The sequence below is a fragment of the Hemicordylus capensis genome, chromosome 1 (assembly GCF_027244095.1).
Source record: "Hemicordylus capensis ecotype Gifberg chromosome 1, rHemCap1.1.pri, whole genome shotgun sequence".
NCBI classification, from domain to species: Eukaryota; Metazoa; Chordata; class Lepidosauria; order Squamata; family Cordylidae; genus Hemicordylus; species Hemicordylus capensis.
In genome coordinates, this window is record NC_069657.1 from 312,944,744 (window position 1) to 312,971,156 (window position 26,413).

Consider the following 26,413-nt stretch of genomic DNA (forward strand, 5'->3'; position numbering starts at 1 on the left):
GGGGAGGGCGGGCAAGAGAGAGTGGGACGGGGAGAGGGGGAGGGCAGGAGAGAGGAGCAGGGGGAGGGCAGGAGAGACTGGGGCAGGAGGGTGAGAAAGAGGGATGGGAGGGGGAGGATGGGCAAGAGCGAGTGAGGCAGGAGGGAGGGGAGGGGGCAAGAGAGTGGGTGGGAGAGAAGGGAGGGGAAGAGTGGCAGGAGTGTGGGGCAGAAGGGAGGGAGAGTAGGGCAGGAGGGAGGGGGAAACAGCCAGCCCCAAAGAGCATACAGATGCTCTGTGCGGGTTGGCTAGTTAAGATTATATTAGACAAGAAGACTATACTTTTATAGAAAATGATTAAATAGAATCTGAATCTGGACTAGTAATTTAAATTGTGATTTAAATCATTAAAATTGAGTTGTTCTGTGAAGTCATTTAATCATGATTTTAACCATGATTTAAATCAAATCAGCCCTGATATCTATGGATAAAGAGGTAAAGTTTAAGTAAATTTATCTTAGGGGAAGAATACGACAAAGCATGGGTGAAAATGTGTTCAACCACGGCACTGCAACTAGAAAGCTAAAAATATATTTTGAAAAATACATTCTCACCCAAACCTGGAGTCAGAAAGAGAGAAAGCCTCTATAGGGTGGCTAATTCGTTGCTTTCTCTCATGTACTTGCACCCTGATTCCAAGTTTGACACTTTGGGGTGGTTCCCATTCCAGAACCTTCAGTGTTAGCTTTGAGTTTCCAGCTCATGTCCTGATTCTGAGCTTGGGAACAGATCTCACACCTCACATTAATTTTATATACTGCTTGCACAGACATTTAATTATAACCTGATTTTCAACCATACTGGGCCAGCCCACAGCCTTGTGCCTGAGGGGATGGGTTGCCTCACCTCCATATAAAGAGTCTCATGATGAGCCCTAACTGGGGGAGTGGGGGAGGGGAGTGGGCAGGTACCAGCAGACTGTTGGTCCAGCCAACTACGGCCTTAGGACTAGGAAACCAGAGGCAGTTATCTTAAAGCAGAACTTTTGGCTGCAGCAACTAACCAGGAACTAACCAGGGCCAAAGGGGTGACAACATTCCAGGAAGACAAGAATGAACCAGCTTGCTGGTTGCTTTCACTATAGAAAGAACCCCATGCCATTGCAAAGGGGAAGTGAGAAGATGAAGCAGCGAAATGTGCATTTGAGACATTTTTATACTTAACGTAGATTTATATCTGCTATGGCCTATGATTGAAAGGCTCAGTCAGTGCTTAGTTCTTCACATGCACTTTCTTTATTACATGAAAAATATTTTCATCTTTATTTGATGAAAATATTTATTTTGAATGTAATCTGCTACAAACCTGTGTCACCTAGTCTGTTGCAAATAATAGAAACCAGCACCTTGATCTTTCAAGTAATGCATCAGAGCCAATAATACTGAACGGAAAATGGCTTTGCACTGATTATATGCCAATAAAATCAGTGCAACTAAATTCTAAATAGTTAAAACAGATGTAAAACTTGAAAATCAGATGTGATAGAGTAATAAGTCAATACAGTAATTTAAAAGTAGTAATACAGTCTCACTGAAGAGTAGGCATATGAGAAAGCAATTTACATTGTATTATAACTAGTGAAAATCACATCACATTATTCACAACCATATGTATCTTTTCTTCAAAATTTTGTTAATTAAAAAACAAAAAAAACCAAAAAAAAAACCAAAGCAGCCTTCAAGTGGATGAACAGCCCGAGAAGGCTTATTTAACCCCTTCCCTTTGGATCATTTGTTTACTCAAAATTCCCCACTCCCCAGCTGTTTTCACCTTAGAGACTGCTTTGTGTTTAAAAACAGTCAGACACACACAGTTGCAGGTAATCTGATTCAAGAGAAGCAAAAGAGAGAAAAAAACAGGTTGCTCACCTGTAACTGATGATCTGGTAGAGATCCGTTGATATCCATTAGAATGGGTTCTGCGCCTGCGCGGAAGCCTCTCGGTGTCGAGTTTTACAGCTCCTTCCAGGCGCCTGCGCCCCGCCCCACGTGACCACGTGGCTATTTAAGGCGGGAGGAAGCGCAGGCTGCTCAGTTCCTTGGAGACCGCCGAAGCAGTCGTAGATTCATGAAGATTCACTGTAACAACCTATGGTGCACTGCAGAGGGGAGGTTCGGGAGGGTCTAATGGATATCAACGGATCTCTACCAGATCATCAGTTACAGGTGAGCAACCTGTTTATCTGGTACGGGATCCGTTGATATGCATTAGAATGGGTGTTTAGTAAGCTCCAGAAGGAGGAGGGAGCAGTGCCTCATTGCAACACCCTTTTGAGAACGCCTCTCCCAAAGTTCGCCTCCGCAGCGGACCGTAGGTCAATGGCATAATGTTTTACAAATGGTTCTTCAGAAGACCATGTAGCTGCCTTGCAGATCTCCGTGAAGGGTACTCCAGATAGAAATGCTGCAGAAGTGCCATATGCTCTGGTGGAATGTGCTTTAATAGTCTTTGGAGCCGGCACGCCTTGAATTGAATAGGTGACGCGGATCGCATCCACTAGCCAGTGAGACAATCGCTGCCTAGACAGCGCTTGGCCCTTAGAAGACCCTCTATACGATATCAGTAGCTTCTTTGACTTTCTGAATGGTTTAGTTCTTGACAGATAGTAGAGCAGTGCTCTGCGGACATCTAATGAATTAATAATAAAACCGGGTATATGGGACATCCATGCGTAGCGCAGTCAGTTCGCTAACCCTCCGGGCCGTTGTGATAGCTACTAAAAAGGATGTCTTCAAGGAGACATGATGAAGAGTAGCCGTGTTCATTGGTTCAAACGGCGGTTCTGTCAGCGCAGAGAGCACTAAAGATATGCTCCAAGGTTCAATAGGTTTGCGTGTAGGAGGGTAAAGATTGGACAGTCCTTTTAGGAAATTTTTACATGCCGGGTGGGAGAAAAGTGTCTTGCCATCCCACCCAGGATGTTTTGCTGTAAGGGCAGCCAAGTGTACTCGTATGGACACATTAGAGAGACCTGATTCCTTAAGGTCCGTTAGATACAGTAGAACTTGTCGTATGGACGCCTGCCGTGGCCGAAATCCATGTGTTTCTGCATAAGTCAAAAAACGCCTCCACTTGCTAGCATAGTTTTTTCTAGTGGATGGCTTCCGGACGTTCAGCAAGATTTTCTTCAAAAGTTTATCCACCATGCTGTCAGTTGAAGCGTTAGTACTTCTGGGTGTAATACCCGACCGCGTTCCTGAATCAGCAGGTCTGGGCGATTTGGTAGCCTTTTGTAAGTATGAGAGCTCAGTCTGAGTAAATGCGGAAACCATGGCTGGCGTGGCCACCATGGGGCAATCAGGATGCACTTCACAGGGGTATGCAGGAGATTGGCTACGATTCTGCTCAATAGTGGCAATGGAGGGAACATGTAGCATCGTTCCATTGACCAGTCTATCTGGAACGCGTCCCCCAGAGAGTCCGGGTCGTGTCCCGCCCTGGAGCAGAAGCGTCTGCACTTCGCATTTTCTGAAGTGGCAAACAGGTCTATTTCCGGTGGACCCCATTGGCTGAAGATCTGTTGAAGATACTGGTCGTTCAGTTCCCACTCGTGACGTTCCCTGGTGAACGAGCGGCTGAGATCGTCTGCTAACACGTTGTCGGAGCCCTTTATGTGAATTGCAACTGGCGTTATGCTGTTCCTGATGCACCAGTGCCAGATCTGGATGCTCAGAGCACAGAGGGATCTGGAGATTGTCCCCCCTTGCCTGTTGAGGTAGGCTATAGCTGTGGTGTTGTCCAATTGCAACTGGACTACCCTGCCCCGTAACATGGGGAGAAAGGCCTTCATGGTTTGGAATACAGCTAGCAGCTCTAAGAAGTTTATGTGCAGGAGACTCTGGCTCCACGTCCAAAGGCCCTGTGTAGTAGCGGCATTGCAGTGACCCCCCCATCCGCGGAGAGAGGCATCGGTTGTGACCCATACAGATGGGAGTTGGACGTGGAACGGAATTCCCCTTTGCAGATTCGATCGCTGGGTCCACCAAGAGAGTGACCTCAGGATAGGCAGTGGAATCGTCAGCAGTCTCTCGGGGCTGTCTCTGAGTAGACTGAAGGAGGACAGGAACCACAGTTGCAATTTCCTCATTTTGAGGCGAGTATAACGGACAGTTGTTCTGCATGACGCCATCAGGCCCAACAGCCGTTGTACATGCCAAGCGGTTTGTTGTCGCGTGGACTGGAAAGTCCTGACTAGGGATGTTATGCTTTGAAACCGATCCTCTGGCAGGAACGCCCTTCCCAATGTGGCATTGAGCTGAGCTCCAATGTAAGAAATGGACTTTGCTGGCGTTAGCTTCAACTTTTTCCAGTTTACCTGTATGCCCAAGTCCCGGAGAAGCTTCAGCATGTATGTTATCTGTGATAGTAACTCCTCTCTGCTCCTCGAGGATAGAAGCCAATCGTCCAGATACGGATACAGCTTCAGACCCCTTGTCCGCAGATGGGCGACTACCACTGCCATACACTTTGTAAAGACACGGGGAGCTGTGCAAAGGCCGAATGGCAGCACCCTGTATTGGAACAGTGAGGTCCCCACTGTAAACTGTAGATACTTTTGATACGAAGGTCGGATCCCAATGTGAAAATAGGCATCCTTCAAATCCGTTACAAACCACCTTTCCAGATGTAGAAGAGGTAGGACGTCCTGCAACGTCGTCATCCGATACTTTTTCACATGAATGAACTTGTTCAGATGTCGCAAGTCCATGATGGGCCGAATACCTCCGTCCTTCTTTGGAATTTGGAAGTACCGAGAGTAGAATCCCTCCCGGCGGTTTGCCCATCGTACCGGTACTACTGCTTTCTTGAGTAGGAGTTCTTCCAACTCCTCTCGAAGAGCTGGTGAAGCGCGTGTGAACCGAATTCTCCTGAATTTTGGTATGGTTTTGAATTCGATTGCATAACCTGATTGAATGATCTTTAGGACCCAACGATCTGATGTTATGTTGCGCCATGCGTTTGCATGACTTGCCAGCCTGATTGTATTGGCGGCTAGTGGGTCCGGTTGTGGGATGTTGTAGACCAGACTCCATTGCTCGTTGGTGTTCTGGGAGCAGGAGAATAGGGAAGTACCATTGTGGACGATGGGCTGACTTGAACTTCAAAGACGCTGTTTGTTTCCGTCCGATTGTTTGTTACGTTGGCTGGACGCAAATTTCCCTTTTTGTTGGGTTGGTCTCTTAGAAAACTGATGGTAAGTTTTCCGGAAGTCTCTACGGTCCTGCTGTCTATACGATGAACCCCGTCTATACGAGGTACGTTGTCTATTCCCATAAGACGTGGATTGTGAAACCGTAGAAGTGAAGGTTTTAGCAGTAAATTTTGACTTCTTCATCTTCTCCATGGTGGCGTCAGTTTCCTCGGAGAAGAGACCTTTGCCGTCAAAAGGCAGACCCTCAATTTTGTCCTTCATGTCCTGTTGCAGGTTTGCCGATCTCAGCCAGGCGTGTCGACGTAAGGTAACGGCAGTTGTGATGGAGCGGGATTCAGATTCTGCCAGGTGCTTAGCAGTACTCAGCTGTTGGCAGGTAAGGTCCCCTGCCCTTTGTAACGTTTTCCGGAACCTCAGTTTTATTTCATCCAATGTCATGGAATCCAGATCTTTTTCTAGATCTTCCCAAATACAGTAACTGTACTTAGACATACAGGCTAGATAGTTCGCTACTTTGACCGACAAACAGGAAGTAGAATACAATTTTCTTCCCATCACATTTAACTTCCTGCCTTCTTTATCTGCAGGGGTAGTATGACGTCGAGTAGATTTGGAGGACGTGGCACAGTCGATGACCAACGAATTAGGGACTGGGTGTTTAAAGAGGTAGGTGTTATCTCTTTCCTGAACTTGGTAGAGTCCTTCCAGTCTTTTAGACGTTGGGGTGGAGGTGTGAGGGACTTCCCAAGCACACTGTGCAGCGTTTGAAATTATCGGTAGCAGGGGAAGCGCCACGGGTTCAGCCGACTGTGATCTACGCATGAAATTGTAGGCAGGATCGTCTATTGTCTTCAATTGTGAACTAAGATCCAACCCCAGTGCACTCGCCATACGTTTAACATGGCAGTGGTAGGCCTTTAATTCCTCCATTGGCGACACATGGGATGGAGTAGCCACATCAGGAGATGGGTCCGCTTCAATAGTTTCTCCATCGGACTCAAAGTCAGATGATCCATGGTGACTTTCACCAGATTCTGCGTCTGAAATAGAATGGCGAGATGGTGATACAGCTTTTCTCGGGTGTGTGGTAGGAGCAGGGTCAGTTTGTGCATCCGCATCAAGGAATCTTTGAACATTTGTTTGGGTTTGCACGGAGGTGGTGTTGACTTTCGTCTGTGTCCCCACGGTTGAAAATGTTCTGTTGAGAGGTAGAGCAGTTGTCATGGAAGACCTCCATGTCCGGTGCTCTTGGAAGTCATAACCCGCTCCAGGAGAAACAGTCCCTGGCAAGGCCGATTCTGTTGAGGGCGATACTTGATGGCTGAATCCACAAGTGTGCCATGGAGTTGGCGAGGCAAGTTGCCCAGCTGTTAGTACCGTGGTCCCAACTTTGAAGGTTGTATTTCCCTGATAAGTAGCGGGAGTGGTAGCAGTAGAGTCCAGCATTTTAATCAGTGGGTCTAATTGTGGAGCATCAACCTCTGCCGTCTCTAACATAGTAAAAGTCATGGGTGCTCGAAACCGTGGAGTCACGGTTGTGACATTCACCGGGGTATTTAGTGCTGAAGTTTGAATTTCTTCTCTCGATATCGACAGCGAGCGAATTGGTGTCGGCGCCGGTTGTAGGTCTCTTGTAGTCGGTATCGAAACACTTGCAGCTTGAGAAGGCAGAGCGAATTCTTCCATCGGCATCAAGATGTTTGGAGTCGATGTCGAAAGACATTGGGCAATTGGATCTAACGTAACCGGTATGGACGGTTGTGTCGACGTCGAGGTAGCAGCAGGTCTCGATGTCGACCGTGGCTCAGTAACTGTCGGCATGGACGGTGGTGTCGATGTCGAACTAGCAGCCGGTCTCGATGTCGACCGTGGCTCAGCAGTAGTCGGTATGGAAGGCGGTGTCGATGTCGAGCTAGCAGCAGGCTTCGATATCGACAGGGGTTCAGCCGGAGACCTCGATATCGAAGTCGATTCTGTAGGTGGCGAAGGTTGTGGCGTAGATTTTTTCGGCGCCGTACTCGTCAATTCCGAGACAAACACAACCTCTTGCGCTGCGGTCGGCGACGGTGTCAATTCCGACAAAGCTCGGTGCCGTGATTTTTTGGCGGGAGCAGTTGCAGACGCCATCTTTTCTCCTGGCCTTTTCAAGGACTTAGGGGATTTCTTGGGATGAAGCTTCGAAGTTTTAGACTGGGCCGGACCCAGGTCCTTCGAGCTATGCGGCTGAGGAGATTTTGAAGAGGGCCCCGATAGGACATCATCATATAGAGCAGCCCTCAAACGCAACTCGCGATTTCTCCGAGTTTGCTTCGAAAATGATAGGCAAATTTTGCACGCTGCAGTCTTGTGGGCCTCGCCAAGGCACAAGAGACATAAATTGTGACGATCCTGTGAGGGCAATTTAGCTTTGCACTCTGTGCAGCATTTAAAATTACGTTTTCCTACAGGGGATTCCATGGTACTCACAAGCCGAAGTCAAAAGCCAGAAATCAGTCCGATCTTTCGCCAAACAGTGGAACAAGAAGGCCAAGGTAATTTCAGTCCGGGTCAAAATGATAGTAGTAGTAGTAGAATAGTCAAACAGTCCAATATCAAAGCCAGTGAATCAAAACTGAGAATTTTTTCCAAGGATTCAGTCGCGAAGGAGCCGTAGAAACCAAGTGATTTCCATGGCGGTCTCCAAGGAACTGAGCAGCCTGCGCTTCCTCCCGCCTTAAATAGCCACGTGGTCACGTGGGGCAGGGCGCAGGTGCCTGGAAGGAGCTGTAAAACTCGACACCGAGAGGCTTCCGCGCAGGCGCAGAACCCATTCTAATGCATATCAACGGATCCCGTACCAGATCTTAAGTTCAGCTATCATATGATTAATTTTGCAGTCCTGCCCTACCTTGATGTTTTGTCCTTTAATGAAAGATTAGCTACAACGAGCCCTTTCTTACGATTAGTGAGAAGGGCTTGAGGGCAGGCAGCGGGGAAAGCTGCTTAAACTTACCTTCCCCACAGACAACTGCTCCTCAATTGCTGAGCACACTCCCCGCGCGTCCAGACGATCTTCAGCTGGTCCAGGCAACACAGAGGGTCGGGGGCCAGGATGCATCGTCCCAGCCCAATCCCATAATGCATGTGTGAGTGTGCAGGGCATTGTGGGGATCTTCTCAGTGCTGGCCGGGAGGCTGCTCCTGTGTCAGCACCATGCGGCATCGACACATGAACACTTAGCCCAAGTTAAGGGCACCCTCACACCCTTAACCTTGGCTAAATGGTGGGCTCCCTAAGTGGATTTGCTGCTGCTGAGCCGCTGGGAGCTGAACAGCTGCCAGCAGTTCTCACACACAACCGAGACCGGGCTTGGCTGAGCTCAGTCTTGGCTGCGCATGAAAACAGCCTCAATGATTCGCATCCACAGTATCTCCAGGAAAATCTATGCCAGCAGAAGGCACCTTCCCCATTCCTCTCCTCACTTCTGAGCCTACCCTGTGCTACACGCTACCCCAGTTAGCCATAGCTGAAGGCCAGGAGACCTTCAGCAATGGCATGGGTTGTGATGGGGGCGGGGGCAGGCTGCAGGGGGAGGGGAGAATCCTGGAAACTGCAAATTGAACCACTAGCAGAGGCACCTCTTTGTAGTTTCCAGGATTCCTCCCTCCCCCTTCCTGCTGTTCCTGAAGGTATCCCTGAGGTCTGAGCTTTGATTACAACACTATAGAGAGTCATGGTAGGCTCAGTAGGGGCCAGGCGCCTTCCACTGGAACACAATGCATCAACAATACTGCATGTTGTAAGTGCTTGATAAAGCCATCTGGTTTTACTAAATGTACCCTTTATAGGCAAGCTTAGTCTATACTGCTCTATATTTATCACACATTATCATGTTGAGGCTGCAAATTAATAAACATGCCTCAAGGTGAGAGGAGCGAGATTGGTACTACTAGATGTCTCTCATGCTTCTGCCAGCCTCTTTGTAGCAGTTCATTAATAGGAATTAACAATTATAAAATCTCAATACGATATGTCTGGGGTTTATTTTTAAGTCTCTAGTACTACTAAAAGCAAACCCAGCCCCCACCCCTCAGCTTTTGTTTTGGACCTATAGGCAATTTGATTTCATAACTTTAGATTGTCCTCAAATCAGTGAGTTAAACTGTATTCAAGAATGGAATGCATTCCCCAGGTCATATTATAGCTTGGTTCACACATATGCATTTTCATTCCTTAATTTTAACTTCACAAATAGGTCATTCAATGTCTTTATAAAGGCAAAGTTTTTCAATTAAGTCAGCTCACTTGTTCAGCTGGGACTCATTGTGTACAGTGATCAAGTGACAGACACCCATATTATGTATTGTAAGTTGCTCTGGTGTTGTTTTACTTACCAAATGGCAGGATATAAATGTTTGCAATAATGACTACAGTATATATTCAAAGTATTTAGGGACGTTAATTTGGGATGTTAATTAGGTCTCAAGCTAATGCATGTGCACAGCTGCAACAACACAGAGTAGTCTGTGTCAATTAAGCTATAGCAGTATTGTATAAGGCGAGTCTGTTCAGCTACTTATTATTGCCTAACCTCTGCAACCAGGAGGTCCCTCCACCTGGGCAGCTGGGCAGGGGTGACTGTTTTTGCCCTTCATCCATGGGTCACATAGACAGGTCAAAATATGCACTGCCGATGCACCCAAGGGTGTGCTCAGCCGATCCAACACTCTAGGCCTCAGCCAACCTGCCAAGGCGATTGTTTCCTCAGTGGTCAGCGTGGTCTGGAGCTCACCCAAGCCTAGCTCAGCATCGCTGTCTTAGCACACAAGCTGTTTTTGACAACAAAGAATGGTTCGGGTGCCAAGACAACCTCGGAAAGGAGTGCCCAGTCCAGGTTGTATAGGTCACACACTTCCAAGACACGCTTCCTTGCCAGGGTGTGGATGTCTGCGTCTTGCTCCTGCAGGCGCTGGAACAAGAGAACAGTGGAGTTCCACCAGGTTGGAACATCCTGAGGGATCAGGTAGAGGTGGAGGTGGAGCTCAAGCTACCTCTCCTTGAGCATTTGCCTACCCTTTTTGCAGAAGGAAATGGAAGAAAGGTGGAAGAAAGCTGCTATCTTGTGGCACCTCTCCTCAAGGGCAGCCATGGGAGCAGCAGGATGGCACCCAGTGCCTACAGCAGGGATGTCTTGCCTAGCGGCAGCCTCTCAAATATCTAACACATCCCCACAGTGTGCGCCACACAACAGATGAACACAAACTGAGCCTGCTTGGCTGCCCTAGTTATGTTGGTGGCATTTTTGGTGACCATGAACACACACCAAGTTCAAGCCACTTAAAAGAAAATAAAAGCATCCAGCTGGGCCGAGCACAGAACATATGTGTCTCTAGTTCTCAGCCCCTCGTTCTCAGCTCTCCCCCCTCCAATTTTTTTCCCATCTGGCTGCCTGCCTGGCCAACTGCTTCTTCCGCCCCCGCCCCCCGCCGCCCGCCACCACTTTCTTCAACCCCCGGGCACCGCTTTCCTGGTGCCGCTTTCTCCCCCCCTTCCCCCGGCACCACTTTCTTCTCCCCGGCACCACTCTCTTGGCAGTCGTCCATTTCTGTCCGTTTGCTTCTCCCCTCGGCAGATCACTCACGAACTCTCACAAGAGCTGCCACACATGGGATTAGCGACGGGTACAGTTAAGGGAAATATAGAGAGAGATTGTTGGCACTGCAAACGAAAAGGATTTAAAAAAACCAAAAAACTAGAGCAAGAGTCAGATAAGCCTAGCAGGCACTATCTGTCTCTCACTTACTGGGCCTAGACCACCAGCACCAGTCACTGCTCTCCTCTCAGAGCTACTGCAGTCTCTCTCTGATCCTTCTCTGCTGAGGCACAAAAGCCTCACTGACTCCAAGCAGCCCCTTAAATAACTTTTGAAAACCCCTCCTTTGGTCTCCTCCCTCCCTGCTCCCTCCTCCCTCCCTGCTCCTGCCAATGGGGGCACTGATTTGACAAGCCAACCAAGAAGCAAGGAGATCCTAAGCCAATTGGAAGCCAGTGCCAGAAAACCAATCAGCAAGCAAAAAACAGAGACAAAATGGCATTCACAAATTGAAACGATTTGACCTTGTATCAGGCCCTTCTTTTTAGGGGTGATTTGATTCGCGCTCGAATAGATTAGAGTTCAATCCATTTGTACATTTCTACTACAGTTGAATCTATTTGTACATTTCTAATACACAGTCAAAAACAAAGCACATACACATATCAGATCTGACATGTGGGTTTTCCTGGCAATTCCTACTCAAAAAGTGTGTTCCATGTTACAACTTTGCAACATGTGAAGTGGCTCTTGTTAGTTATGTTGTTATTTCTTATTTGTTGGTTAGTTATTTTTAACAGGGCCTGGCCATAAGACATAATAAATAAGTCTCCAAGTACCACAGCAGTGGAATTCACCAGGCTGCCTGATCTTATTCTGGTTTCCTTCAAAGTTAACTAAGCATTTTTAAACAAATATTTTTTTTAATTATTTGTTTAAATAGTTGAAGCACTTTTAAACATAGATTTTTCCTAATATAATAAGAACAGTCAATTACCATCAACTTCTTGTTGCTACTGTATACAATGAAATTCATGACAGCACAACATTATAAATAAATTGACTCATAGTATCAATTGCATTTTATAAATGTTTGAAAAATGTAAAACATGTTCAAAACGTTCTAACATGTAAACTGCACAAATAAATCCAGTTACCGGGAAGTCACCGCTTGCATAAATTCATCAAGAAGGTCATCATAAGCTTGGCCTCTGATTCGTTTGTGTTTCAGTCCAATATACAAAGGATCTTTTAGCAACTCCTGTTAAAAGGGGGGGAAAGAGAGTAAATTGTGACAAGTTATCATTTCACTTATTCTAATCCAGAAAGCACATGTGTATATCCATCCTGGAAACTGAAACCAGTTTATAGACACACTCTCTCTCCAATGAACCCAGAGAAGGATGAGGAAAGAGATCTGTAACAAAGAATTCTCACCAAACTAGAATTCCCAGGATTGTCTATGAGAAGCTATAACAGCTAAACCAGTATAAAATAAAATCTATATGATTTTAGTTTAGATATTACCATGAGAATGGGAAATACTGTATTTGCATATAAAGAGTGTGGATGCCCAGCAATCTGTCATTTTCTTAAAATATCAGTTAATTCACATAAATTAGTCTATTTGTATGTGTAAACCAAGACAGAACAAGCTGTTCTAGTAAGAACTAATCAGCCTACTTTCCTTTCACTGTCTCTACAACTGGACTACATTTGGTGCAAATCGAGGTCCACAAGTTAGATCTCTTGTGCCTCAAATGTTCATGTTTCCACCATCTTGGATTGGGGTGGATGTCATCATTACAAACAGCACCATTGAGGTGTCCCTGTGTGTCACTCACTACAACTGTACTTAATTTGGTTCAAATCAGTTAAACAGTCCACAAGTTAGCCCACTTGTGCCTCAAATGTTCATGTGTCCGCCATCTTGGGTTGGGGTAGTTGACATCATCACAAACTGTGCCATTTGGACTTCCCTATGTGTCCTTACAGCTGCAGCAAATTTGGTTCAAATCAGTTAGGTGGTTCACAAGTTCACCCACTTGTGCCTCAAAAGTTTACGCGTCCATCATCTTGGATCAGAGCAGATGACATCATCACAAACTGCACCACTGAGGTGTTCCTGTGTGTCACTCACTGCAACTGTACCTAATTTGGTTTAAACTGGTTGGACAGTCCATAAATTAGCTTGCTTGCACCTCAGATGTTCACGTGTCCACCATCTTGAATTGGAGTGGATGACATCACCACACCCCACACCATTTGGGCATCCTTGTTTGTCACAAACTACGTTACTGAGGTGTCCCTACAACTGTACCTGATTTGGTTCATATTGGTCCAGGTGCTGAGAAGTTAATAGGGGACACACACACACAGAATGCTGGGTGATCTCATAAGCCTACTGGAAAGTAGGCTAAAAATGAAGAAACTGTGTGTGAGTGTGTGTGTGTGTGAATAGCATCTTATGAGGATTTCCCCGTCACTCCTAAACAAATTCACAAAATCATAATGTCAAATTTCACAGATCATAAAGTGCTTTCCAGTAGTGATGTAGGGAGGGGATAAAATCAAGATGCAATTACAGAGTACATATTACATTCTTTTTTGAGCATAAATGTTGGTTTTGCATTTATGTCATACCTTATAATTTACAAATCCCAATACATGCAATATCCACTGAAAAAATAAAAAAGGTTAAGCAGGCACATCCCTTCCCACGTCAAACTAACTTAGAGCTTTAGGCTTTGGATATGAATAGTTGTGGTTTAGTAAAGAGTATTTCAAGGATTATTTATTTTATTATTCAGTTTTTATACCACCTTTCATAAGGCATCCCATGGCACCGGGTTACAAAAGTTAAAATACAATAAAACTCCTAAAAATCACATTTAAAACCTTAAAATCAATTAAACAGTCAAAACCACATACATACAAAAACAAACCAAACCAAACAAACAAACAAACAAACAAACCCAGCAACCATAAAGAGAGACAAATGGAAGCAGGAGAACTGAGAGACCTGGCAGTAAGGGTGTGTACGAATTGATTTTTTCATTTCAATTTGTATCCGGATCTAAACACCTCCGATTTATTTTGGGTCTGAATCTTAACACACACACCCATCACCCTAGATTCAATTTGTACCCAAATTTTCCAAATCTGAATAAATTCTGATTTTAAAAAAGGGTCCTGGGGCCAAAAGAGTGGGGTGGGTGGTAGTGCCTAATGGGTGGAAGCTACCACCCAAATTTCAAAGAAATTGGGCAAAGGGGTGATTTTAAAAGAATTTTTGCAGTTTACGCATCTTTAAGTTTTTCCCCATAGGGAATAATGGAGATTTCAGCAACATTATAGCTCCATGTGGGGGGTACCAGGGTGGCCCAGAGCAGGTTGTGGTGGATGGTAGTGCCCAATGGGTGCAAGGAAGCTACCACCCAGATTTCAAAGAAATTGGGCAAAGGGGTGGTTTTTAAATGATTTTTGAAGTTGGCATGTCTTTGAGACAGATTTGGGGCACAAAGGGGGTTTTGGGGGCATAAGAGTGGATCATCCAGATTTCAAATAAATTGGTGAAAGGGGAGATTTTTAAAGAATTTTTAAAGTTTTTTCATCTTTAAGTTTTTCCTCCCTAAAGAATAACAGGGGTTTCAGCAGCCTCATAACTCTACTTGGGGTGCACCGGGGTGGCCCAGAGCGAGTGGTGGTGTAGTGCACATAGGGTGCCAACCACCCCCAAACCCACAAGCCTATGGGGCACTGTGTTTTGTTGTTTCTGATGTGTTCTGAGAGTAGATTCTCTGGAAGCAAATGAGACAAGTGGATTCATTTTCAATGACAAACAATGAATCCACTCGCATTTGCTACCAGAGAAGCTACTGCCTGCTTGAGACTTGGGCGCTTTTGCGCATAATCCGTGTCCTTGGCACAAATGTTGCTCCTCCAAAACCACACACCTCCAATGCCCTGCCTGCTTCCTCCTTCTCAAGCACCCTTGAAAGAAAAAGTCCTCCCAGGAGGGACTTAATTCCAAGCATCCAAGGAGTGTTCCCTCTAAGGCATGTGCATGTGTGTGTTCTCACATGTTTTTTGAGGTCTGCTCAGTCAATTTTAGATCCCACTCAGGTTGAATCAGTGAGGCCCCATTCTGAATGCATGTGCGCACACACTGCCTTGACACTGCCACCCAGAACAAAACTCGTTCCACACACAGATGAAAAAAATTAGAGAGAACACTGCATCCAAGTAAACAGCAAGGATGCAAATGCTCTCACTATGTTTGCTGTAATGCTCTGTTACTCTGTTATCATCAGAGATTTGGCTGCTCAAGACTGTTAGATGCCCACCAACTTCAGGGCTTATTTTGGCCAAGGGAGGCCACAACTGAATATTGTTGACCTCATCTGAAAATACACACACACATACTCTCATTCATTCATTCAAAGCAAGAGTGTAAAAAGGTGGGGGAAAGGCTTGCCTGCTTCTCTGAAACCTCAGCATGAAATAGGGATGGTAAGCAAGCCCTAAGAAGGACCTGCCATCCACTCTAAGAAAGATCTACCATGCTTGAAAGTTTGATCTGATTCTGACTTACAGTGATAAATTTCAATGATTTCCCATTACTTCCTATGGACCACTATATCCAATGGGCCGATGTTACAATCCGATAACAGTGCATTGTAGATTTGATCCAGGCTGGCACAGTAATTGGATGCACAATGTGATAATTGCTTGCACTGGATCAGAACTGATAGATGTTTATATAACACTTTATTTTATTTATTTATTTATTTAACACATATGTATACTGCTCAAAACACAAGTCTCTGGGTGGTTTACAACAAAACAATAAAAATAAGAAATAAAAAGGTTAAAATATTACAACAATTTAAAACTTAGAACAACGTTAAAATGATTTAAAACACAATTAAAACAATCTCTATATATAATTCTCTAAGCATAACCGTGGCTAATCCCGTGTATGGTAGCACACACAAGAGTTCACAAGCAAAAACACCATGGTGATTGGGCAGTGGGCATTCCATATGCAGATATGGAAGAGGAACCTGTGATGGTTAAGATCAGCAGATGCAGACATACCTCTCCAGATGATCTCAACAGGCGGTGTGGTTCATGGCAAATAGGGCGTTCTCTTAAATATCCAGGGCCCAAGCTATTTAGGGCTTTATAGGTTATCATCAAGACCTCGTATTTTGCCCCGAAACTTATCGGCAACCAGTCTAGATCTTTTAAGATAGGAGTGATGACCCAGAGACCAACCTGGCTGCGGCATTCTGGATCAACTGCAGTTTCTGGACTACGTACAAAGGCAGCCCCACATAGAGCACATTGCAGTATTCAAGTCTGGAGGTGACCAGCAGATGTACTACTGTTCTGAGGTCATTTATCTCAAGAAACCGATGCAGTTGGCGTATCAGCCAAAGCTGATAAAAGGCACATTCAAAATATTTAACAAATTAAACACACATAATTTACAATTATAAAATATCACTGTTACATTTTGGTATATTTTTATGGTTTTCATTTATAATAATATCTATATGCACCTGATTGGGCAGTGGGGATTCCATATGCAGATAGGGAGAAGGAGCCTGTGAGAGCAGAAGCACCATGGTGATTGGGCAGTGGGGATTCCCTATGCAGATAAGGAGGAGGGGCCTGTGATGGCTAAGGTCAGTTGGAATGCAGCTGTTACTGGTCGGAAGATGTTCTGGATATAAAAGGATAGTAGGCAGGGGTCTGCAAAAAGGGAGAAAAAGAGGGAGGAAAGAGCCCCTTCAGGAGAAGGAGGTTGCCGTTGTGTAAATGAACAAAATCTGTTAACTCAGCGAGGAAGGAAGAAAAAACATGAAGGGAGGGGGAAGAAAGAGTGGAGAAGAGCGAGTGGAGGAGAGAGAAAGAGAAAAAGAAGGGAGGGGGAGAGAGACAGAAGGAAGGGCAAGGGACGGGCCTGAGCTTGTCAGCAGCCTGAGAGGAATGAGTGGCCATGGCGGCACTGGCAGCAAGGAAGGGTCCAGGCAACTACTGCTGCTGTTTGGGGCTACTGAGGCCATTGTAAGAGGGAGGGAGGCAGGCAGGCAAGGGATGGGCCTGGGCCTGTCAGTGGCCTGAGGGGAACGAGCGGCCATGGTGGTGGCAGCAGCGAAGAATGGCCCAGTCAACCACTGCTGTTGCTCCTGAAGGGAGGAGCAGGAGCAGGGCTCGGGTGAGGGTGGGGAGGTCTCTGGGGATAGGGGGCTGCAGCTTGGCCAATAGGCAGCAGCAGCCATGACCAAGAAGGGTGAGAAGGATTGAAGCAATGGGATGGAGGAGGAGCAAGAGTGCAGACCAGGTGAGGGTGGGGAGACTCTGAGGTGAGGAGAGCAATCAATTACTAATGCGCAGATGCTCTAGAGCTTGCAAGAGTTCCAGCATTGAAGCGGAGAGAAATAATGGCAGCGGTCAGGATGCAGAAGTGGAGGGCCGGCAGGCGAAGCCCCTCCGCCCAGAAGAGGTGGGTGGACGGCGGGCGAAGCCCCGCTGGCCAGGAAGAGGAGATGGTGGCAGGGAGAAATGATGGCGGTGGTGAGGAGGTGGGCAGATGGTGGACAAAGCCCTACCAGCCGGGAGGAGAAGGTGGGAGGCAGTGGTGGGATGGCCTGACCCTGGCCCACCCAATGGGGAGAGCTGCGGGGGCAAGCAAGCGAGCTGCGGGGGGGGGAGAGCGAGCTACGGGGGGAGAGCGAGCGAGCGAGCTGCGGGTGTAGAGTGAGCTGCGGGGGGGAGAGTAAGCGAGCGAGTGAGCTGCAGGGGGAGAGTAAGCGAGCGAGTGAGCTGCAGGGGGAGAGCGAGCTGTGGGGGATGTCACAGACTCAGTACACAACTGCAAAGATGCTCTGTGCGGGGTCAGCTAGTTTTAATGTGATTTTATGAGATTTTATTGTATTAACTTTTGTAAACTACCTTGGGATAGGTTTTATGAAAGGTGGCATAGAAATAAACAAATAAACAAACATACAACAAAATAATGACAGCAGTTACAACTAGCAGTTAAAAACTAAGAAGCCTGGAAGATGTTTTGTTTTGTTTTGTTTTTTAAGTCTTTGCCTGGTGCATTAAAGATAACAGCGCAGGTATTAAGGGAGCCTCTCTAGAGAGTAAGTGCCATAGATGGGGTGCGACAACTGAAATAGTTTCATCGCTTATCACCGGCCAGATGATACGAGTACACAGAAGAGGGGCTCCAAAAACTATCAGTGTATAGGGACCAGACATTCCTTTCAGTACCCAGGTCCCAAGTCATATCAAGGATTTAAAGGATTTACAACATCTATGAATTATGCTGGGAAATAATTCAGTAGCCAGAATAGTTATTTAAGTATAGGTGAGATATACAGGTGGACCTCATTATCTGTGTGGGTTCCATTCTCGGCTGAAGCCACAAATAGCAAAACCGTGGATACCAAAGCACAGGCATTGGGAATTGGTTCCTAGAGACTAAAAAGGCTTAAAACTACTAAAACCTGAAGAAATAATTGAAAGTGCCATACCATGTTCTGAGGGTCTCCAGCTGTCCAGCAATGCCCCCTAAAAGCTGCAATTCTACCATTTCTCCATGAAAATGTGCAGGAAAACTTTTTTTCGCTTCAAAAAAGAGCCACAAAATGGCTCTGCACCACAAAATGGTCGCTAGAAATGACCTTGGAGGTCATTTACTGCCACCTAGAAACTGTGGATACAGTTTTAAACCTTTTTATTTACCATGTTTACCAAGGTAGGGTGTCAATTGCCCAACTGCAGATACATGGAATCGCAGGTGTCAGGACTGTAAGTAATGAGGTACACCTGTATTCCTAGAATCCAATCCCAGTTAGTACTCTTAACAGCCAAATTAGTTGTGTCATATTGCATCTTGCATAATATAGTTGTTTCATCCAAAAACTATTTTGTTGTACAGAAGTATGCAGAATGGTGCCTAAACCTCATAATATCATTTTTCATTAACTTAGTTTAACAACTGTCAAGCAATGTTAAACAAATATTTCAAAACACTTCATAGCCAGATGACGTGTACTGATCTTTTGAATAACTGTACTCGGCTAAATTGCCAGAATTAGTTACTCAGCTAAACAGTAAAAATCTTGACCAATGTATGCATATATAGGTGAACTATAACTGCCTTAAGCCATTTTTGGAAGGGTGGTATATAAATCAAATGAATGAATCAATCAATCAATCAATGACTATAAATGCAATGACTACTTTCAGCCATTCTCTTCTCAGAATCATAGAACTGGAGAGGCCCTTGTAGGACATGTAAGCCAACCCTGCTCTCAGTGTAGGAAATCCAGAGCTAAAGTATCCTAAACATATAGTTCAGAATGCCATTGTGGATCCTAGTTGCCAAACAAGCATTATACCTATGGTACTGCAGCTTCATTAGTTACTAGCTTGCTTCTAAACCAGATTCAAAGTCCTACATGGTATCTGTCAGACTGCATTCGCCCACATGAATCTTCCAGGGTCCTTCACAGGCCCTGCTCTCAGCCCCAAGGGACAGGACCATTTTGGGAGCGGCTTCCCACAGTTGGAATGCCCTCCCAGAGGAGTTTCACCGATCTACCACTTCAGTGAGTTTTTAAAAGAGCTTGAAAACTCTTTTTCCGAGAAGCATTTTGAACCTGTTTTTAACTGTATTTCCAGTTTTAAACAGCTTACAGGTTGGACTATGTAATAAGGGCAGTGCTGATCCACCTGAGCAGGTGCAGGTGTCTAAAAAAGCACTGAGGGTCTTGCATTGTGCAAGATTACAAATACTTCAAGCAGCAGTCTCGGAAACACTACTTAGATCAGAAACATGTCACTTGACTGTCAGTGATATGTTTCCTATCTAAGCAGTGCAGCTGGAGTCAAGGTGTGGCCACTTGGAAATGTATGTTAGCAAAATCTTCTAATTTACAGCATGTTCCAAGGAAATTCTTTTTTCTCAACTGATAATTCAACCATGATCTAAAACAGTTACAATTTCTCTTTCCCCACCCTTACTTTGGAAAAAAATAATTTAATTAGAAGCAATAACCAGCAGCCTCTTGTTTCAACAATGACATATTACCACCCTGATCAGTCTCCTCAGCCCTCATCTCTGCCTGCTGTCCAGATTCCCCAGTCTGCTGCCGTTCCAGCTCAGCTTCAGAAGTGGTTCTCACAGCCAAGTCCTCCTGCTGTGCTTCTGAGCCGCCCAACCAAGTCCTCCCACTCCTCCTCTGACTCGGAGCCATGACACCAACATTTTCCAAGAAACCAGGATCAAATAGTGGTTTGCAATCCCATTTTGAGGGCAAACTATTAGGTTTATGCAAAGCAGGGCTGCTTAGCTTCAGGGGCCACTCAGAGCTTCCAAAGGGTCTCTGATTTGTCTTGGCCCACTTCAGCCCCACTTTGAAGGGGCCTGCTTTGCTTCAAAGCAGGCCCCTTCCTAAGCAAGGCTTCACTCCCATCCCTCAAACTACTTAACAGGACTGGTTAGGGCAAGGAGAGGAGAAAAGGCTGGTCTTTCTCTTCACTCCCTGCTGTGAAGGAGCAACAATCCACATTCCACACTCTGTCATTAAAAAGAGCTCTTTCTTTCTTTCTTTCTTTCTTTCTTTCTTTCTTTCTTTCTTTCTTTATTTATTTATTTATTTATTTATTTATCTGTCAAATTTGTACACCACCCCAAACTTTTGTCTCTGGGCAGTTAAGCTTCAGAGGCCACTTTAAAAACCTATGGAATCCTGGTTAATAGCATGTGCCTTAGAAAAGACTACAAATTCCAGGAACCTCAGGGCAATTTTCCAGGACTCCTTGGGGAAAGATTAAAAGGTGTCCTTTTTAATGGCAAGCCATGAAACATTGCTGCTTGCTCTCTTTTGGCAGGGAGCAAAGAGAAAGATGAGAACTCTTTTTTCCTCACCCCTGCTGGTCCTGGTAAACATCTTAAGGGGTGGAGGGATTAAGTGAAGCTTTGAGGGGCTGAAGGGTTTGGCCCAGTTTGCTTCACTTCAGCTTCCACAGACTGTGTTTTGCTTCTGGCCAAAGGGGGTCAAAGCAAGTCAAACACGAACAGACCCCAAAGCTTCACACAGCCCTACAAACTATGTCTTGCACAAACCAGACAAAACAGCAATCTATGGTTTGCAGTAAACCAGAATAATATGCTTCTAAACTGAGGTGGGGGAGGGAGAATTGTGTCTGCTTGTTTGTGTTCATGTCTGAAAGCAATCTGTGTCAACATTTGCTAGCTTCATGTTACTTTAAAATATACTTTGAATATTATTATAGCTTTTAATAAACAGCTGGCTTAAATATCACTATTAACACACTATCGTCTTAAAACACAGATAACATTAGAAAAACTAGGATGGAATTATTTCATGCTTCAGCTTCTTTACAGAATATGATTTCTGATTATAAATGCAACCCATCATATTTAATGCTACTATTCCCAGCTAGTTTTTTTATATTTTAAATTAACCTTCAGTTTAATAACCTCTAAGTTTATAGTTTGCCTTCTAGTTCAAAGGCTTACTAAAGCAACGAAGAACTGAAAGTTATGACTCTTGACATTTTAACCTTTGCTTTTATAACAGTATTTCCACAGAGTATATATTATATTCACTACATCAGATTAATTTTACTCATGGTTTTTATTTTCTTCACTTACATTCCCCGCAGCCTCTGCCATTCCATATAGCACATATTCTTAAGGGGTGGGCCGACAGGAAGAATGATCTCTGAAGAAGCCAGTGGCCCATTGAGAGAAGCCAAAAGCATCATCCCTGCTGTGGGCTCCCACAGAGATGAGGAAAAAACTCATTGAAGAAGCAATGCCACCACTAAGTTACAAATGTCCAATTTTAAAATCCCACTTCAGGGGAAAGAAAGTTAACTGAAAAGGTGGACACTCTGATACCAGGACACAGTTAGTGAAGGAAAACAGAAAGTTGCAGGGTCCAGGGAAAGAAAGTTCTAGTGAAAACAAGGGCTGGGCAGACCAGGCAGATCAGTCATAAGCAGAACAGGCTAGCAGTTCTCACTGAACATCCTGGTTGACACACTGCACAACATTAGACAAGTGATGGAACATAACATTTTTGCAGTTGTGAACACGCAAAAATTACACAAGCAGAGATGTGCAACACTTCAGCTAGTGTCATACAACTCTGTTTGCACAAGGTTTATTGTGCAACTGTGTAAATGTTGCAAAAGAAACCTCTGCGCCAATGTTAGGCTCTACCATGTGCCTAACACTGCGAAGTATGTCAATCCCTGCCTACAATTTAGCATAGAATTAGGCACACTTAAGCCCACTGGTTCCAGTGGACATGCTCAATTCTGTGATGGATTGTGGCCTCTGCCTTTATGTATACATCATCCACCCTACGGTCATCCTACAAGTTGAAAAATCAAGAAGCCACCATCTAAAAAGGAAGGACTATTCTAAATTTGATAACACTTGGGCTCTCTCAGACATTTTTCCAATGGACAGGGGCTACCTCATCCACATGAGAATACTTCAAATTGGCTATGATTGTTGTATGCACTGCCTCTGTACTTCCATTTCCCACAGCCTTAATCTGTAGTGTGCTTCAGTCTGTGACCACCCTTGCCCATTCACATGGCTGACAGGGATCCACATGAGGTTTCTAGTTTAAAAGTTTGGTTTCCTGGGATAAATGGTGCAGTACTAGTTGGATAATAATTCCTGTTCAGAGACAAGCAGTGAAATTAGGACTAGTAGCATCAGAAAATGCTTCCCTGACTAGTTTATGCTACCAGTAGCAAAATCCAATATAATATATGGAAGTTTACCTTAATCTTTCTGCAGCTTAATCTGTAAATAAGACACCTTTCCTTGAATTATAAACAAAAACCATTATTGAATGGTTTCATTATTACTGAATTAATTTCTTCAGATTCAGTGAGCAAGTTGTGGATTTGAAACACAGAAAGTGGCATATGTGGAGCATGGTTCAAAGGAAATGAACAAATGACTGTAAACACAGAGATGTGTATGGAGAAAACATTAAATCTGAAACTCAAAATTGGTTTGCAAAAATATTCCAAACAATTAAAAAAAACTAAATTAATGTAATGGTTAACGTGTGGGTTAGTTCAGTAAAATCTCCCATTTTCTTTGCCAAATATGTACTTTAAACTAGCATCAAAATAGTTTTCCACATTGGCATCCTACGTTCTACCCATATTCATCTTAATCTGCCAAACTATTTAAAAAGCATATCCTTACCTTAAAAAAGGTAGTTCCACAAACTATTTAGAATCATCTTTGTTATCCTAAAAGTGAATTCCCCAATGCATCCCCACACCCTTTGAGCTATCGGCACCTAGGAACCCCGACAACCACCTCACATAGACAGATGGATGAATATACAACGTATGGATGCAATATCAAAGAGAAACATGCACCATAAGCCTGAGCAACGCCGGGTACATAAAGCTTGTGTGTGTGTGTGTGTGTGTGTGTGTGTGTGTGTGTGTGTGTAGGAACACACACACTCACATGTTTGCAGTCTCAAAAATCAGCCCCCTCGGGGTTGTTAAAGAATGCTTCCGGGGATCAATGAAAATTGTCCTGTTTCCCACCACCTGTTGCAGAATAATTACTTATCTATAAGTAATTGAACAACAAGCCAACTTTTAACTGAGAAACAAGAGTTTGATATTTATTGCTAACTAAACATAAGCAAAGAACACAATAAACAGACTAAAAGTCTCTTATGCAGAAGCTCTCCGTTTGATTTCAAAGCAACAAGTGAGGAGCAAACAAACAAACTGTGACTCCACCCAGAGCCAGTACATAGATACATTTAAATAGAGCAGCATGCCCTGTATAAAGAACTCAGATGAAAAGGCTATTCACATGAGCAGCCTAGCCTAGCTATGTGCAGCATCGGGAGCAAGGCCGCTCCTGGTGCTGCCCTCCCTCCAAGCCCTGATTTCTACTCCGGCCTTCAGCTGAGGTTAAGGGCGCGAATGTGCTCTAACCCCAGCATTAGTGGTCCGTGTGAAAGCTCAAGCTGCTTGCAGCCCAAGCAGACACAGAGACGGGTGCCAAGCACATCCATCTACTGGAGAAATTATCCAATGGACCACGCTCATTGCGCTGTGCATTATGGAGTTCCCGGAGACTGGGAAACTTTGTCCTCACCTCAGGGGCCTGGGGCACCTTCCTTATGAGGCTAGGCTACAGCATCTGGGGCTCTTTACCCTGGAAAAGAGGTGATTAAGGGGAGTATACAAAATTATGCATTGAGTGGAGAGAGTAGACAGAAATTTTTCTCCCTCTCTCAGAACACCAGCGTGTTGTAGTGGTTAGAGTGCCGGACTAGGACCGGGGAGACCCGAGTTCAAATCCACATTCAGCCATGATACTTGCTGGGGGACTCTGGGCCAGTCACTTCTCTCTCAGCCTAACCTACTTCACAGGGTTGTTGTGAGGAGAAACTTAAGTATGTAGTACACCGCTCTGGGCTCCTTGGAGGAAGCGTGGGATATAAAATGTAAATAATAACAACAACAACAACAACACTAGAACCAAGGGTAACCCAATAAAACTGAAGGTTGGGAAATTTTTGTGAAATTACTTTTTCACAAAGCACATAATTAATCTATGGAATTCCTTGCCATGGGATATGGTGATGGCCACCAGCTTGGCTGGCTTTAAAAGGGGCTTAGACTGATTCATGGTGGACAGGTCTATCAATGGCTACTAGTCTGGTGGCTATGGGCTATCTCCAGCCTCCGAGGCACAATGCCTCTCAATACCAGTTGCAGGGGAGCAACAGCAGGAGAGAGGGCATGCACATACCTCTTGCCTGTGTGCTCCCCAGAGGCATGTGGTGGGCCACTGTGTGAAACAGGATGCTGGACTAGATGGGCCTTGTGCCTGATCCAGCAGGGCTGTTCCTATGTTCACCTCTGGCCACTGCCTCAACCTGGAAACCAGGGAGAGGTTCATGTCCAGGAGCAACCCCAGACTGTGTACCTGTTCCTTCTGGGAGAGTGTGGCCCCATCCAGAACTGGCAGATCAAAATCATCTCCCGAATTCTGGCCCCACAAAATAATTACCTCCGTCTTGTCTGGATTCAGTCTCAGCTTGTTACCTGTCATCCAGCCCATCACTGCCTCCAGGCAGGCATTTAGAGAGGTTATGCTTCCCCCAATTATGTTGACATGGAGAAAAAGATTTGGGTGTCATCAGCATAAAGATAACACCCTGCACGAAATCTCCTGATTATCTCTCCCAGCAGTTTCATGTAGATGTTAAACAACACCTGATACAATACGGAGCCCTGAGGGACACCATACCAAAGTTCAGTTTTTGAATAACAACAGTCCCCGAGGGACACCACCTGGAATCTTCCCAAGACGTAAGAGAGGAACCACTTGTCACGCCCTCGAGCTCCAACAGCGAGGAGGAAGGGGAAACTGTCAACTTCCCAGCCGATTCAGGAATGTCTGAGGGGCAGAGCCCGGCTGTCAGCGTTCATGAGACGGCTGTGGTAGCTCCAAATAATGATTTAGAGCAGGCACGGCAACCTGAGTCAGCAGAAGGCGTGGGGGGACCAATGTGAAGGAGAGCTATCTAGTGAAACACCAATGACTCCCCAACAGCACAGAATCATGAGACGCAGAACGCAATTAGAGGCTGTTAGGAGGAGCAAACGCCTTTTGCTGAAGGCTGACAAGCCGTGAATTCCTACCAGCTGGGAGCTCTTGGCTTGCTCTATAAATAACATCTCCAGCCTCCTACTCATTGCTGAGAATCAACGTTCGTAAATCATCCTTGCCGACAGCGTTCAGCCAAGCCGTATCCGAGTTCAGCAGCTCTGCTTGCTTTGTGAACTTCCTTAGCAGCTGGCCAGACCTTGACACCACTGCAAAGCATTGCCTCCCACCCACAACCCTGTCAGACACTCCAGAAGGATACTATGATCGATATAGTATACTTGCGTGGGGAATGCTGGGAAGATGCCCAACCTTGAGCATCTCCCAATGAGTTCTTTCCTACTCCCACCCTGGAGTAGTATAGAGGGCATTAAAAATTGTCCTCGCTCGCAAACAAGCCTATATGAAGTTTTCCCCAAATTCAAAAGATGTCTTGAAGAACATCTGTCTGCATTCTCCACTCGTGCAAAAGTGACTGCCTTCTGCTTAAGCTGTCCACAAGTGTGTTTCTCAGTCCCTTGATATACACTGAGATAGGTGAATATGGTATCGCAATGCCCAGTGCCATAGTTCCAGTGCCAGGGTAAGCAGGATCCGTGAGCCTATCCTACCCAGTCGATCTATACAGGCCTTTGCAGTGGTATTGTCCATTATAATCTGAATGTGTTGGCCTCTCACTTCTAGAAGGAAGCCCTTCAGAGCTCTGAATACCGCCAGAAGCTCTACTTAATTGATGTGATGTCTTGCTTCTGTCCTGGACCAATGCCCATTCAGGTGAAGTCCTGGGAGATGAGTACCCCAACCCTCTTCGTAGGCGTCAGTTGTTATACGCACCTGAGGATTGATGCCCTTAAAAGGAGCAGATTGAAAAAGGTTCTGATCTGAAGTCCACCAAGCAAGGGCACAATGAATATGTCTTGGG

The 26,413-nt window shown here is 45.3% G+C and overlaps 1 protein-coding gene and 1 long non-coding RNA gene across 9 annotated transcripts in view; one reads left to right on the forward strand and one right to left on the reverse strand.

The window, feature by feature from the left end:
• The window catches only part of ME1 (malic enzyme 1), a 309,975-nt gene that overhangs the window by 97,832 nt on the left and 185,730 nt on the right, over nucleotides 1-26,413 (reverse strand). For all 7 annotated transcript variants that reach the window (XM_053287114.1, XM_053287115.1, XM_053287112.1 and 4 more), the window contains one exon: nucleotides 11,921-12,024. In XM_053287114.1, coding sequence (XP_053143089.1) covers nucleotides 11,921-12,024 — 104 coding nt within the window. The remainder of the gene's footprint in view (nucleotides 1-11,920; nucleotides 12,025-26,413) is intronic.
• The window catches only part of LOC128341061 (uncharacterized), a 138,096-nt gene that overhangs the window by 92,217 nt on the left and 19,466 nt on the right, over nucleotides 1-26,413 (forward strand). The window lies entirely within an intron of this gene.